At 39.1% G+C, this 16,409-nt stretch overlaps 1 protein-coding gene across 12 annotated transcripts in view; it reads left to right on the top strand.

The window, feature by feature from the left end:
- The window catches only part of NCKAP5 (NCK associated protein 5), a 1,127,143-nt gene that overhangs the window by 888,592 nt on the left and 222,142 nt on the right, over positions 1 to 16,409 (top strand). For all 12 annotated transcript variants that reach the window (XM_079135590.1, XM_079135586.1, XM_079135591.1 and 9 more), the window contains 2 exons: positions 1,413 to 1,451; positions 10,537 to 10,656. In XM_079135590.1, coding sequence (XP_078991716.1) covers positions 1,413 to 1,451; positions 10,537 to 10,656 — 159 coding nt within the window. The remainder of the gene's footprint in view (positions 1 to 1,412; positions 1,452 to 10,536; positions 10,657 to 16,409) is intronic.

Below are 16,409 nucleotides of genomic sequence, written 5' to 3'. Positions count from 1 at the left end.
TGTTTGTTGTTTTTTTCATACCAGGGATTAAATCAACGGATACTTAATCACTGAGCCACATCCCAGGCCTTTTTTATATTTTATTAGAAGACAGGGTCTCCCTAAGTTGTTTAGAACCTCACTAAGTTGCTAAGGCGGGCTTTGAAATTGTGATCCTCCTGCCTCAGCCTCCCAAGCCTCTGGGATTATAAATGTGTACCACCATGCTGGGCAAATTCCAGATCTTTGAAATCTCTGGGACACATGACTGGTTTTACATGTGGCCCTTAGATGAAGCCATGTCACATGCCCTCTAAACCAGTTGCTGCAAAGGAATAGAATTGTCAGGGTTGATCAAGGCTCACCTCCTTGGACTGGAAGGGGCCCAGCTTTCCCTGCTGTCCTCAATTACCAGAAGACACGTAAGATTCTGTTAGTACATCAGAAAGAATTATGTTTGGTTGTATATTGGAAGAAACTCAAAACAAGAGTGACTACTTTATGTTTCTCTCACATAGAAGTTCAGAGATAAACAATGTGGCCCTGTAACCTCATCAGGACTAGTCTTGTCCAATTTTACTACCCAAATACATTTAATTTGTTACTTCTACTGTCAAAACTCCAAACGTCACTTTGATGTCCCAGACAGAAAAAGGAAGGAGGCAGTCAATCCCCCTTCTTTTTAGATTTCCTGTAAGTCCCCCCAAATAGTCTGCTTTTGTACTATTGACCAGAACTTTGTTACTTTGTGACACATAGTTACAAGGAAGACTGGGAAATACAGTTGGATTTGCCCAGCAACCCCTCCATGGGGTTCATTACTAAGGAAGGAGGAGAAAATAGATGTTGGAGGAAGGAAGTAACTACCAGGCTCTATTACAGGTGGCAACCACAAGAGGATGGCATAAGGGAGGATATAGAGGAGAGAAAGAGGACATAGAGGAAGCAATGTGTTGTCCCCAGACTTGACCATTCAGCTTTCTCTCTTGCAAGTAATTTTAAGCAGCAGAGCAGTAGGACAGCAAGGGAATAGGAAGGAGAGGCAAAGGACATTATAAATCAGCAAAGTATCGCAACTGTGTATAGATAATTAGGATCATGTTTTGCACTGTATCATTTTTTAGCCTTCTTGGGGTACTTTACATATGAAAGGGTATTATTTTTCCAAATATGGAAATGTGTAAGTCAAGGTATAAATGATCTTTCCAGCTGAACCATTTTAATTAGCAACAAGGTCACCTTTGGAAATAGCAAAATATTACCTGGAAGGATAGGCTTATTATGAAAAGAATCAGGTCTTTTGGAAGTAGAGGGAAGAGGGAAGTGAGAAGGTAATTAGCCACAGAGGGCTGTGGGAATCTGTTGGTAAATTACAGTTCATGCGCATAAAGTCTCATTATTATAAATGACAACTTTCTTTCTTTTTCTTAAAGGTAGCCAATCAAGTTGTTCAAGCTCTGCTTACTCAAAAGGTAGGTCACTTTCTGCCTTGATTTTTTTTTTTTTCTTCAAAATGCTTATGTGAATAGAAATGCAACTCACATTGTCAAACTAAGAAATTGTGATTGATAGACGCAGTACTTCTCTATTTATTCACTGGTTAAATCCATGGGTGTTTTAGATGGCATGCAAAGTAACATCAGGGAATGACCAATGGAATGATAAAGTTCAACTTCTCAGTAAAGTAATAGGAAGCCTTTTGAAAATGAATGATTGTGACGTAACCAAAGGAGTAGTAGACTCATTATATTTTTTTTTAACTTAGTAACTATGAACTTGAGTAAGTGGGAATAGTCTTCCAATTTCTATAGAATGAATGTCTTCTTAGGGATAGCATTAAACAGGGCCCAAAACTCAACAGAAGCCTTTGAATTTCAGGAGGTGACTTAACTTCTCTGAGCATTAGTGACAGTTCTGTACCCCACCCTGGGGTGCTGTGTGATCCTGTGGATGGAGGCAACAGAGCAGTTCCTTTATGAATCCATCTGTGCAGAACATGAATAATGGGTAATCGCTGTTCAGGAGATATCCACCCCTCCTGGGCTGCTAGCTATTTTGCCTTCAGACAACAAAGGACCATGTTATTGGAGCAGAGTGGGTGAACACAGGTCATTGTTTGTCCAAATCTGGCTAGACTGGTGAATTTTATTGAGTGTTTCCCCATCTCCTGCATAATATCCCTCAGGAGCTAATTGCTAGATCCCTCAGATTTTATTAGTTCTGATTTATCTTTCTGGAAAACAAAGACTTCCTGTCCAAAAGGACGTCTCCCATTCTGCAGCACTTATGAGAGTAACACAGTTGGTGCCATCCCAATATTTTTTAATTAAAAAAATTTTTGTCAGTGATTGACAACTTCTTGGCCACATACCTAAATATTTCTTTGATTTACACTATATAGATATTGTGATAACATTTTTGCTAGGCCTCTCCCCTCATCCTTCTGTCAAAATGTCATGTATCCTTTTGCAAATAGTTTTAACTGCTTCAGGTTTTACACTAATATTTAAATAATTGAAGAGAATTGACTACTTGTTATAAGTAAAGTTAGACTTAGTTTCCACTGTGAGTAACAGAGATCCAAAATAGTGGTGGTTTAAATAAGCTGAAATAGGGCTGGGGTTGTGGCTCCGAAATAGAGTGCTTGCCTTGCATTTGTGAGGCACTGGGTTCAATCCTCAGCACCACATATAAATTAAATAAAGGTCCATCAACAACTAAATAAATATATATATATATATGTATGTATATATATATGCACACACACACATATATATATACACACGTATATATATGCTAAAACATTATTTCTTTCTCATATGTAAATGTACACATAGTCAGTACAGGGCTGTTCTGATAGTTCTAAGTTCAGGTGGTCCCTGGCTTCTATTTTGCTTTTCCATGGAAGATAGCCCCCATTTTTAAAATCTCCTGATAGCCTAAAATAGCTGCTTTAACTCTGGTCATCACACCCATGTTTCTGTCAGGAGAATAAAAGTTTGAAGAGTACAAAGATAGTAAAGAGCTTACGCCAGCTATCTTTTAAAGGCGACTTCCAGAAGCTTTCACAGGTCACTGCCTATATCTCTTCAACAGGTCTTAGTCACCGAGACACACCTAAGGAGGCTGGAGAAGGTGCATCAGATATAGGAGGGCACCTCATCATTTCTGTCACAACATATTTGAATATCTTTTCTCTTTCAGAGCTTTATCACTGTTTTCCTCCTGTTAAAAGTTATGTTCATTGTATTACAAATCTGAGGATCAGAGATATGTTAGTTAGCTTCACTGTGACCAAAATACCTGACAACAAATACCTGAGAACAAATAAGAAGGACAGGTTTATTTGGGGCTCATGGTTTCTGACATTCAGTCCGTGGTTGGCCTAAAAGAACTGCTTTTGCTCCAATCATCACACCCACATTCTGTCAGGAGAATAAAAGTTTGAAGAGTACAAAAATAGTAAAGAACTTATACTAGCTATCTTTTAAAGGAGACTTCCAGAAGCTTTTCATAGGCAGAAACATCATGGTGAAGGGGCATAGCAAAGGAAACTGCTGTGCTCATGGCAGTCAGGAAGTAGAGAGAGCATCTGCTCAAGGAGTTAGGGACAAAATATAATCCCCAGGGGCACATCCCAGTGGCCCACTTCTTCCAGCCACACCCCACTACCTGCAGTTCCACCCAGTAGTTTATTAGAATGATTAATCTACCACGTGGATTAATCCACTGACAAGGTGATAACCCTCATAACCTAATCATTCACCTCCCAATTCTGTTCCTGAGTTATCTAACACATGAGCTTTTCAGGGGACACTTCATATCCAAAACATAAAAGAAGGGCTTCCAGTTGAGGTTCTGTGTGCAGCCTTTGGAAGACTTTCCATGACTCTCTTTTTAATGATGCTTCAGGAGAAAGACAAGGAAGTTATCTTGTATAATAAAAAGGAAAATGGGACCCTTCAGGTCAGCCACAAAATACAGCTACACAAATCCAGGTAAATAATTAGTAAACAGATAAATCTACTTTGGAACAGTTACGCATTACAATATAGAAAGATGTGCCACTGTGAGATAGCATACCTCAGGGACACCACAAGGCAGGGAGAGATGCTGGGGGCTTTGGGAAATTCCAAAAGAATCATGTTCTGCTGAAATGTGTACCTCCTGGTTTTCATCAGGACCATAAAATTGCTGTGAAAAAAGAAGAAAAAATTTTCTGTTTAATTAAGAGCACGATATAGGAAATAAAATGCATTCCAAATGCAGATGAGAAAATTAATTCTAATTCAGATGTAGTTTCCACAGAGTAAAAGTAGAAATTTTGAGTGATTTATCCAAATCACACATATGCACAGAAGTCTTCAATGTGAAATAATAGGCAAACTATACCATTTTAGAATGTATCATTTCTTGTGATCCATAGGCAAGTCTGCTGTGGCCTCAGTTCTCTAGTGTAAAGCAAGAAACTATTTTTCCTGGCATGTCATGAATTGGTCTGGACAGGAATCCTGAAATAACAGAGTCTACCAATATTGAAGAAGAAAAATCAATTTTATTTCCATCTACTTATTTTTTGTTATATGTATATGAAATGTTCTGCTAAAGTAATTCAGTTTAATCTCAAAAAACTGTGGATTCTTCAGGCACAGTGGCACACACCTATAATTCCAGCTTCTCTGGGGGTAGAGGCAGGAGGATCACAAGTTTGAGGCCAGTCTCAGCAACTTAGCAAGAACCTGTCTCAAAATTTAAAAAAAATAGGAAGAACTGGAAATGTTACTCAGTGGTTAAATGCCTGAGGTTCATTCCCTAGTACCAAAAGAAAAGAAAAAAAAACAAAAACAAAAAACACCTGTGTATTCCCTTAAAACAACTAACTATATCCCTTTTAATCAATAACAGTAAAGTGACAGTATTAAGCCCAGTTCACTTTCATTTATGCCTCCAAATCATGGTTCCAGATCTGCAAGTGACAGTGAAATCAATAATCCAAGCCAAACTCCTATTTTCATCTGAAATATACTTTATCATCATTAAGTCAATTATATTTGCTGAAAATGTAACTCCTAGCTTCTTCAATGTTTTATTGCTATTAATACCAGACTTAAGAGAATTTTCCCCACAATTAATTTTCCTCCAAATCAACAATCTCATCTTTATCTGCTTGTTAGTAAAGTAACTAAATATTTATATGATGTTTTCTCTTCACCATTATGGAATCAGGCTAGTGTGTGATATAATCAAACAGTATAATCATTCAGATGGAAGCAAAGCAATTCTGTAGCTTTAAAGAATTCCAACATCCTGTATGTTTCCCTGGAGGAGGGAGGGGCAGTTGGACCATGGTCTATGTAGAATCTGGTCCCTGAAGAGGGTTTGTTTATATTTATTGGGCAAGTATACCCCACATGCTACATAGAGCACTTAAAATAGACTATGTCATTTTATTCTCACTGTAACCCTGTGAGGCAGGAATAAGAAAATAATTTTCCCAGAGTTCCAATTACTAAAGAGTGTCAGGACTCATACCCACTCTTATCCACTGCATGTTTTGACTTCGCGATTCCATTCACCCACTTACTATTTTTCCCTACCATAGATCAATAGGGCAGGAAGGGATGCAATGGAAACCAACACATGGATTGAAATCCAATGGTTATTTATGAACATAGAGAATAACAAATCCATAATCCTGAGATTGACAACTTGCTCTGGTAATGACCCAAATCCTTATAATTGTGTAAACTGTTCAGCCATCACTCAGATTAGATATGGTTTAATCTGAGGTCCTTTAGGATGAAGACTTGGAGGATTCTGGTTGCCACAGGACTCATTATACCCTTTGCATTGTCCTTATTCAGTCACACCTTTGTTTCACCTGCCTTGCCTTTTGGGCATCTGAGATGTGAGCAGCCTGTTCGAGAATGGCATTTCATTTTACAGAAGTCTCAGCATTTTTAGCAGAAAGGGGGAGGTATTAGTGACATCTCCTAAGAAAGGATGTGACAAGAAGAGACTGGTGGATTTGGTAGCCATTAAGATTCAGGAAAGTTGGGCACAGTGGGGCACACCTGTAATCCCAGCTGCTCTGGAGGCTGAGGCAGAAGGATCATGAATTCAAAGCCATAGCAGAAGTGAGGCGCTAAGAAATTCAGTGAGACCCTGTCTCTAAATAAACCTACAAAATAGGACTGGGGATGTGGCTCAATGATTGAGTGCCCCTGAGTTCAATCCCTGGTGCCTCCTCCTGCCCCACAAAAAAGATTCAGTAAAATATTCAGATGTTGTGGTGCAGTCCTATGGTCCTATCTAGCTACTCAGGAGGCTGAGGCAGGAGGATTCTAAGTTAGCAAGACCTTGTCCCAAAATAAAATTTTATAAAAAGGGCTGAGTGTGTAGCACAGAGCACTTGTCTATCATCATGTGAGAGGCTCTGGGTTCAATCCCCACTGCCAAAAAAAGGGGAAAAAAATATACTAACTAGAAAACTAAGAGCTTGACACTTGACAAGCCATCCATGAAGCCAGTGAGATACCCCATCTCTTGAAAAGCCCAGTTTTATGCCATGCCTTGGTTTACAGATAAGAAAGCTGAGGCCTATTTAGAATGATTTACTTCATCAAGGTCATGTTTGTAACAAGGACCAGAGCTCAATTTGGGTATCCCCATGTTGGGCATTCCTCTGAAATAGGATACCATTGTAATATCTTACATGATAAAGCCAGACTTAGTTTTCAACAAGACTTTTGTGATAACATCAACATATATCCTCTTTCTAAGCCATCAGCATTTTCTTTCTTTTTAAAATTTGAATTTATTAGGTATAAGTATAATGCATGATAGTAGAATTCATTGTGAAATATTCTTACATGTACATAAGTATTTTTAAAAATTGACTTCAGTCTTGAGTTGGTAATGGCCTTGCTCCTCATGTGCGTAAAGCAACTATACTCCCATAGGGGCTATACACCAGTGGGTCCAGAATCTTCTTAAGCACAGGTGCAGGTGAAATTTACCTGAGTTACAATGTAGTTGTAATTGAATTACCTGCAGTTGGGTGAAATTGTGGTTTGGGACCATCACAATGACAGGGGCCCTTGACATTAGTCTGTTATGTTGCTCAGCTTGTTTTCCCTTCAAGTTCAGCTATAGTCCTTTAGTCTCTATTTCTGTTTGATAGTGACATGCACATGACAAAAAGAACAGATTTATTTTCTCAAACCCAGAGACCCTTTACACGTTCTTAAACATAATTAAGTCTTTGAAATTATTTCCTCATAGTAAAATTAGCCATCATAGTCCCTTTTTATACCAGAAGACAGAACCTTGTATTTTCAGCAAGGTTTATCTCTTAATGTCTGAGACATAGTTAAGAAATGATCAGGAAAAAAAATGTGTTGTGAGAGGGGACAGATGGTGCAGCCTCTGCCTGCAGTAGTGATCCCAGACTGCAGTGTCCAAACAGAGGAGAGTTGTTTGATTTCTAAAGCTTTACTGGGGAGGCTATTTTAGGTCTTGTCTCTGGGACTGACAGGGTCAGAAGAGTTGCCACAGTAGCCAGTCTAAATGTGTTGTCTGCTTCTTTATGTCAGTGGATTCCTATTGTGAGCACAGAGGAAGCAAAGCAGCCAGCTGCCACCCTCTGTCCAGGTACCACAATGGCAGTCAGAGCTGCTTTTCTCTCTCTGTCCGCTGATGGTGCCTCTGTGTCTGCACATAAACATACGTATGTGTTTTTGTTGCAACTAGAATGTAATGGGATAGTGAGAGTCTGGCATCTGTGACCATCTGCACCATGAATGAACATAGTAAAAATGTTTAAAACAATACAAACCATTCTTTCCTGTCTGCAGATTTTCAGACCAGCTTAGTTTGTTTCTCAGTGATGAAGACCAGCATCACATTCCCTTTTCCCCTCTGCCATTTGCTGAGCTGGATGAGCAAAGAGTGGTAAACAGAGTTCTCGGGATGGGCTGTGTTCCCACTAATGAACTATGGAAGTACTACGCTTTAAGTTGAATGAACTACTATGCCTTAAATATAAGAGTAATGGACATTGAAATCTGCTACATATATAAGAACTCTCTGTGGAGAATATGGATATTTTCTTTTTATTATTTTACCCATTTGAAGAACTCTTCTAGGTTTTTCTTAGCTTTACTGCTGAAAATCGCAAGTGCTATTGTTTTCAGGTCTCCTTTTTCCTTGCAAATCCACACTTGAGTACTTCTGTTTCCTTATCACCACTACAAATGAAAATGATTATGTTTTCCTAGCCAATGGGTACTATTAATATTTATCTACCCCACAGTCAAGTTTTATTAATTGCTTAATTAGTAATAGTGAAAACAATTAGTGTTATACACATGCTAAGAACAAAAATTAGCATAAGTGAAATACAGAGGTTGAATTCTAAAGAATCAAACAAATCTGGCCTTATGATTTGAGTAGGAAGTAGGCCCTGACAATGGCCTGTGTCAATGGTATGAGTGCCCGTGAGTACAAATGCACAATCCTGCTTCTTCCCTTCTGGACCTTGTCCCCAGGTGCTTCATTTCAAACATGTCATCACTTTTCTGTCCCCTGTGGCCACAAATCCATTGAAAACATCCTGTGCATGAGCTTCACCCATTCAGCTAAACAGGGGAAGAGAATATAAACTGCAGTGAGCTACACATTGACCTGTTTCTTTGCCCCCTTTAAGTAGAATTAATCCTACAGGGTATGAGTGAGCATGCTCATTTACAACCTCAGCAGCTCGATCCCTCTAGCCTCATAATCAGGTTGATGTGAGGTGATGGACCAGGCCCACTCACCTCTGTGACCACCATCAGACCCTGGATATCAGAACTGTCAACTGCTGCTTTCCCTTCCTTGCAAGAGCCTGACTAAGGCCTGTCACTGTCCATGGCAGGATTCAGTCATCCACAAACTACAAGTGTTGAGAAACTTGAACTCTCTTTGTCATCATGCCTATCACTGGAGAAAAGAATCACCATCATCATCATTGCTAGCAAAATAATTGCAAACATTTATTAAGCTCCTACTATATATGGTGCTGTACTACATTTTTAAGATCCTACTATATGTAGTGCTGTGCTAGGTAATAGAATGAATACAATGTTAAAACCTATATGCTTGTGTGGTTGTTTATTTTGTATCTTCTTGTTCTGGCCTATTGAAGAAAATGTCATAAAATTGACAAGAAATGTCTATACCACAAAAAATGGGATTAATCCAAAATAGTAAATGCTAAATGTCACAGAGGAAACTTATGGAGGCTTATGGGATTTCAGGAAAGGGAGCAATCTTTGGGAAATACCATGTAAAGGGTCAGAGAGGGGAAAAAGTTTGAAGTGGACTTCAACCAGCTGGCCAAACATGGTCTGGAAGAAGGAGATGAGAAGGGAAAGTGATGGCAGACAGGAGATGATAGCAGGAATGCACGGAGCTTTCAGGAACCACAAGAACACCCTTATTCTCTGCTCCATAAGAGCAGAATACCTTTTTTGTGGGACTGGGTTTGTAGCTCAGTGATAGAGCACTGGCCTAGCATGTGTGAGACACTGGGTTAAATCCTTAGCATCACATAAAAATAAATAAATAAAATAAAGGTATCCATCTACAGATAATTTAAAAAAAAAAAGAAGACTTTTTTAACATTAGGAAATAGTGAAAGATAAAGTCTGAAATGGAGTGAAGGATAAGCTTTTGAAGAATTTTGATTTCAGGCATTATTCTACTGGATCTGTCTTGAACCTATTATGGAGGGTGCAGACAATAAGTACCACAAATACCTTTATCACAGGTAAGATAGGAAGGCAGTTCCCTGGTGGGGTTCCAGTGACTCCTCAAGCTCCCAGGTGTCAGCTCCCTGCCTGTGAGCTGGGGAATGAACTATTCAAAATAGGTGCTCTAAAAAGTTGCCCAGGTAAGCTGACTGTATTTCTTCTCTGGCACAGAGATCAAAATGCTCCCAGAAGATATGGAAATACACGTGCTGGACAAGCTATAAGTACCTTTTAAATGGCTTCACTCAGACCTACCCCTTTCCCACTAAATGCTTCGCTAACTCTATCAGCCACAGCGCCAAGCATCTCAACTCATTTCTACAAATGACATCGAAAGTCTCTGTCAAAAGTGATAGTTTCTTTAGTTCATCAAATCTCTATTCATTGCAAAAACATTGTTGTCCTTGTGGTTTGTGCTTTGTGATTGCTTTTATGAAGACAGTGAAAAGGCAAAATATATAGGTAAAATTTAAATTGACTTTATATAGCTAAGATTTACCATCTTCCAAAATAGCGTGCTACATTAATGCACATCTGATTTCAAGGTACTTTTTGTTCTTTTAAATTGGTCTTCTCTGCACATAATAATTCTGTCAGACAATGGTCTGTGGAAGGAAATGTTGTTTGTGATTTATTTGGGGGGACCTTGAAGAATAAAAATACTATTTTTTACTAATGTGTCTAAAATGTAAAAATATTGTTATAATATGCAAAGATGTCTTCCCGTTATAGACATTTCCCCCTTTCAATGTGTTTGTTGTAGGATCTAAGGGAGGAATGTGTAAAGTTGAAAACAAGAGTGTTTGATTTGGAACAACAGAACCGAACACTAAGCATCCTTTTCCAACAGAGAGTCCGACCAGCTTCTGATCTGCTCCTGCAGGTATGTGTATACATGGAGAACAATCTTTGCTACTGAAATGCTATTGACAGGAAGTTACTCCAGTTCAAAAATTTCCAGCATCTCTAGGGGCGAGATGTAGTGTATCAAAATCCCAATTCTTCCCTGTCTCAGGAGATGTCATTAAAGTTGTAAGTCTTTTAAATTTTTGACTTTTTTAAAGTTACATGCAGATAAAGAAATGCACCAACAAAGAATACACAGGTAACAGGGACAATCAAAGGGTGTTCTCTAGGAAACTAAGTGAACTTAGGAAATAATTGAGAACTTTGGGGACTAATATTAGGAACCATGCATTCCATGATAAGCAAAGTAGGGTTTTATGTAATGCACATTTCTGTATTTCCAACTCTCCATAATAAAAAATACAGTTGGGATTTGTATTTCTATAATCTCTCTCTCTGTTTAGAGTCCCTCTTCACATCATAGCACTTTGTGAATTCTATCTCGGTATTTTTGCAGGACCTTTAGATACTCTAACTGAACTCTTTCTTCATTCTCCTCTATAACATGGAAAGTTGTGGAGAGTCAAGCCACTTGAATCCTTTTGTAGTTATCCCTGACAAAGCACTGGGGAATACACTCCATGGCCGAGAAATACATGAATTGGTAGAAGGGGCTTCAGGGCCAACCTTTGCTGTTTCCCATCTTTCTAATCCTATTATTGTGCATATTTGCTCAAACAAGTTCCTCTGAGCTTTTCTCAGAGCTTTTTGGGGCTCAGCTGTTAGAAGGGGCACTCAGGTTTCACAGGGGTCTTGCGCAATTTACAAAGGGCTGCTTGGTCAGTTGGCAAAGAGGACACTTCTTCTTATCCTCTGATCATCTAAACTACAGTGTCCAGTCCTGGAAACAATAACCATGTAGGGCTATTTAAATTTTTCCTTATAAAACTGACATTAAATTAACTCTAAGTTCCTATGTCCAACTAGCTACAGTTCAGATATTCAAATTGGACAGTGCATGAGTAGAATATTTTCATCATCATATTAATCACTCCTGGACAGTACTTTTCTAAATGGCCAAGACTGTTTTGCTAATTTGCCCTCCAAATTTTGGCATGATCATCTTAGGACTCCTCAAAGAAATAATGGGAAATCACGATTTATTTCAGAGAAAGGAAGATGTTTGGTAAAGCTGAATATCAAATTGTAATTTGCCCCCCAAATTAAAATAAAACAGCTCTCTGAATTACAAAATAGATTTCATCTCTTAAATTAATGTCCTCTCTGCTTTATCTGTTAGAACATAATTCATAATTTATGACTCAAAAATTATGGTGGAGGAGAGAGGGAAGTCATTTATTTCTATTCTATTTCCTAGTCCCAACCACAATAAATGTTTGTCATAGGGGATCTTGCATTTGTAAGAAGTCATGTTTCAAAAAAAAAAGAAGTCATGTTTCTTTTGCAATCAAGATCCAATATTATAATTACTTTTAACAGCTATTGCATGTTCATGAATTTTTTTTCTGTTTTGCCTGTTTTAACTTGAGGCTTTTCTGAAATATTGTTTAAGGATCTGCAAACCCTGTGTATGAACCATGAATAGTTTATATGCATAGTAAATGCATGTACTGTAGATATTTAAGCTTTTTCATTGACTGTCACAAATTTCTTCAAACCATGTTCAAATGACAAGAGGATGATGTATATGCTTGCAGCAGAACTCAGTATCTATTGACTGGGTATTTTCTGTCAACAAACTTTGTACCCTTCTTTAGTTTTCACTTCCAGAAGCCATTCTTGTTTAAATAATATTTATCAAAGATAGGCTGTTAACAGTTGCATGAAGAATGATGATAAAAGTGTGATGACTGCCCTCAAACACAAGGCCAGGTTCATCATGGGGGTAGGTGAGAGAGAGGGAGACTAGTATGAAAGCAGTCTTGGCCTTACCAAAAATGTTATTGAACACATGCATAGTGCTTACCACATGTCAGATGCTGTTCTTCAACAGTTACAGCATTTGCTAATTTAATTTCTTACAGTCCCATGAGGTAGGACCCGAACTTTGCATTCACCATGGAGATGAGGACACAGATAGAGGTTTAGTTACACAGCTAGTATTGCCAGAGTAAGGATTTAAATCTGAAAATCTTATGCAATCAAGTTCATCCTTTCTTGACCTTCACCTCCATACTCTCTCTGTGTGGAACATGAATGAGCAAGAGGACTGCTTTGATGATTTCCTGCTCTAAGTGACATTTTGATGAACAGAGCAACTGGTCCACCTGTGACCAAGTCAGATTGGAAGGCCTTCTGCAGTTTGGTCACCATGCAGAGCTTTCTGTATTCACATGTTTCTGAAAGGTTCCTGGTTTGTGGCTTCTAACATTCCCCTCACTTATGTGTTCTGCCTTTGTCTTGTTTTGGACACCTGTGTTATCATTATCCTGATAGGCTATTAGTCTCATATTTTCATCCTAAGACAGTTTTTTTTTCTTTCCTTTTTGATTTGATATTTCAAAGGATCCAACTACCACATCCATAGGCCAAGATAGAAAGAAAAGAATGTTATAGATCATTCACATAAACAGTGGAGTGTCTGACAGCTTAGAACCAAGGTGCAAAACTTTACTGTCACTTCTTAGAGTACTGACTTTTTTCTTTTTGCTAGTGTTTTGTTTTATATTATTATTTGAAATGAAATGAGGGGATTTTTAAGTTCTATTCATTTCTCTCCTATTTCTTCTCCTTTAAATCATTATTTTCAGAGTGCAATTCTATCTCTCCATGGGTCTGATTTGGCAGGATACCACACAATCATCTCTTCGCCTTCCATAAGCAATACATCTCCATCTCTGAAATCCAGTTCATGCTGCCCCTGTTGGGGTTCTTCCAGAGTCATGGCTGTCCTTACTGAACTTTCCCCTTGCTGGAGGTCATGTAGTGATGGCCAGCTATGCCACAAGAGTCAGTAGTCTGTGGCCTTGTGTGGGATTATGGAATCCTGGCCTCTCATGACAGAGGAAATCATCCAATGCAACTCAAACAACTGGGGGTTTGTTTACTTTTCATTTCAACTCCATAATAATCTGTTTGAGAATCTGGGCTGAGTGTTGCTTTTCTTTCTCCACAGATACTATCACTGTTCACAACACATGCTCAGTGTGCTCTCAGTGAGGGCTTAATACATATATAATTTTTTTTCTGACAATCTGAGAGGGGGTTCTAATCCCAATAAGATTATAATTTTCTTGGGGTGAATGCCATGTGCTCTTCTATCCATTTGTATGAATCTGTATTCAGTCCCCTGCACCTGCGTACCCAATTCATAATGTTTAAATTCTTTTATTCTGATAAATAGTGATTTTTTTGGCATTTACACTCTTTACTGTTGCCATTGTGTAATGAACATAATAACCACACAGGACTATCTGGATCTGAACAGTCAAGTGAATCACCAACATGAAGATACCTTTTGTAGGATAATGATCACTCAGAGAAATTGGAAAATGTTAGTTATATTATACAAATTTTAGCGTATGTGTTTTTCTTCAGAAAGGTCTCTATATCTGCCTTTTGGGTATTTTCAAATGTACATGGTTGAAGTAAGATAAGAATAAATCATTAAGAGAGCTTCATAATATGATAAAAAGCATTAGGAGAAGGGCAGGGGAGTGAAAGAGAGGATAAAGATTGGCTCAGTGATTCTTGAATTCTGGCAATGGAAGCTTTTTATTCCAATCCACTAGGGTCTCTCTTGAGCCACAAGCTAAGAAGGAGTCAAGAGAAGAAGCAAGAAAATCCACACAAGTTTAAAGAATCTGCCTGACTTCCCACATGGCTAGGATATGTTTGCTTTATGAGTTTCTGGAATTGATGAGCTCTGCCCCTCAACTGCTCACGTGTCAACCCGGGAGGTGCCAGCCCTGCCTTGCAAACCTGAAATCTAATTTTAAAAGACCCTCATAGCAACCGGAATAGCAGCTTTGTAATGCTTCCAGGATGCTGAGGAACACCAAGGCCCAGATGGCAGACTGTCCACAGGCAGTGAATCTGTCATCCTGCATCATCAGAGGGCATTGGTGGCTTCATTATGGGCATTGGTCAGGCGTGAAAACATATGGAGAGTATGCAGCAGGGATTCTGTCTCACACACGGAGCACTAGGAAGGATATTAACTTGTCAAAGGTGCAGAAAGTGGCCTCTCTGAGAGGTAAAAGACACTTTGAAAGATCACACAGCTCCTGTAGGGCAGGGCTCTAGATAATGAGAGGTAACACAAGACACTGCTTTGTGATCAAGTAAGAGCAGCATAGAAGATGAGAAAGATTCTTCAGGGTTATGGCAAAAAGGGATTTCCTCCCTCTTCATAATGCACCCAGGGCCCTCTATAGACTTGCCTAACCCTCAATGGCTTCATATTTCTGTCCTTATTTTTTTCCCTAGCACAAATTCTTTGCTCTAGCCAAGCAGAAATAGTCTCCCTCCACAGAGCACGACATAGGTTTCCTTTCAACTGTTCCATTTTGTATGTCATTTCACAATGCTACCCCACCCCCACCCATGCCTCCCCTGCCTCTCTTCATTCATTACCAACTGGAAGCGCCAGAAGTATCTCAGTGCTGTGCGGGGTGGGGGTGGGTGTTCAGTGCAGAAGCACATTTCCTCAAGAGCCTGTGGTCTACCAGTAAGCATGAAACAAAACAATGTGTCCAGAGACACCTGGAAAGTTGCAGGGGATAGGTAAAGATAGGTGGAAGCTTAACACTACCTGGACAGTTTTTAGAGAAGGCCCAGCAGAGGAAGCCAAGCTTCAGCATGCAGCTGGCTGCACAAGGGAATGTAAATATCATCTCTGCACAAAGAGACCAGAGGGTCTCCCTCCTTCCAGTCCTTCTTCTAAATCCATGTGCTCTGGAAATGCTCCTAAAGTAAAAGCACAGCCCCTTCCCCCTCCTCCCTCAATCTCCTGGTCACACTCTGCTCACTGTGCCAGCCTACAATGGTATGTGGATGTTACTTTGTAATGAGGCTGCAGTGCTTTTCTTCTTCCTTCCTTCCTTTCTTTCTTTCTTTTTTTTTTAATATATGCTTGTTCTTCATTCCAAAAATCAGTGGAGAGGTTTTGTTGTTGTTTTGTTTTAAACAAGTCCAGTCCCCCGATCTTGACTGAATGCTGTGTTATGATTAGCTGAGTATCAGCTGTTATGGAAGGTGCACCTTGTCTCTTACAAGGAAATCAAGGTATGACTTTTGGAACTTTTTTTTTGCTGCTTGGACCTTTATTTTCTTGATGATTCTTGACTTACTAATCTTTGAATCCTTCCAATATGCAACTTGCACAAACCTGATCCTTCTTAAGTGTTATGTGAAGTAATGATTGAGTGAACCCATGGGGAAAGTTGGAAGGCTCATGTCAGGAGGTGGAGAGAGGTAGCTGTACAAATGAAGTGACTGCGTCAGAGGGATAAGGGGATAGAAATGAGGGCTTTCCTCAGGGGCCATGTCCACAAGGCAAAGAAGGCAGACTTTGGAATGTTGTGTTTTCTTAAGTCAGGATGAGTAGGGAAAATTATGTTTAAATGAGTTCTGGGTCTTTCCTGTTGATGTTTCCATTGCTTATTCAATTTTAATTTTTGCTTTTGTCTTTTCCTATTGGAACACATGTTCCATCTTAGAATGGTTGGTTCCCTATAGCTGTAGGAATGACATGACATGGTGGGTCCTTGACCCGAGGGACATATTTTTTCCATATCGTTTCATGAGCATGAGTTTTATGTCTTCCAT

Source organism: Sciurus vulgaris (assembly GCF_902686455.1).
Source record: "Sciurus vulgaris genome assembly, chromosome: 3".
Taxonomy (NCBI): domain Eukaryota; kingdom Metazoa; phylum Chordata; class Mammalia; order Rodentia; family Sciuridae; genus Sciurus; species Sciurus vulgaris.
The sequence above is the reverse complement of the archived record's forward strand: the minus strand, read 5'-3'. Positions and strand labels throughout refer to the sequence as shown.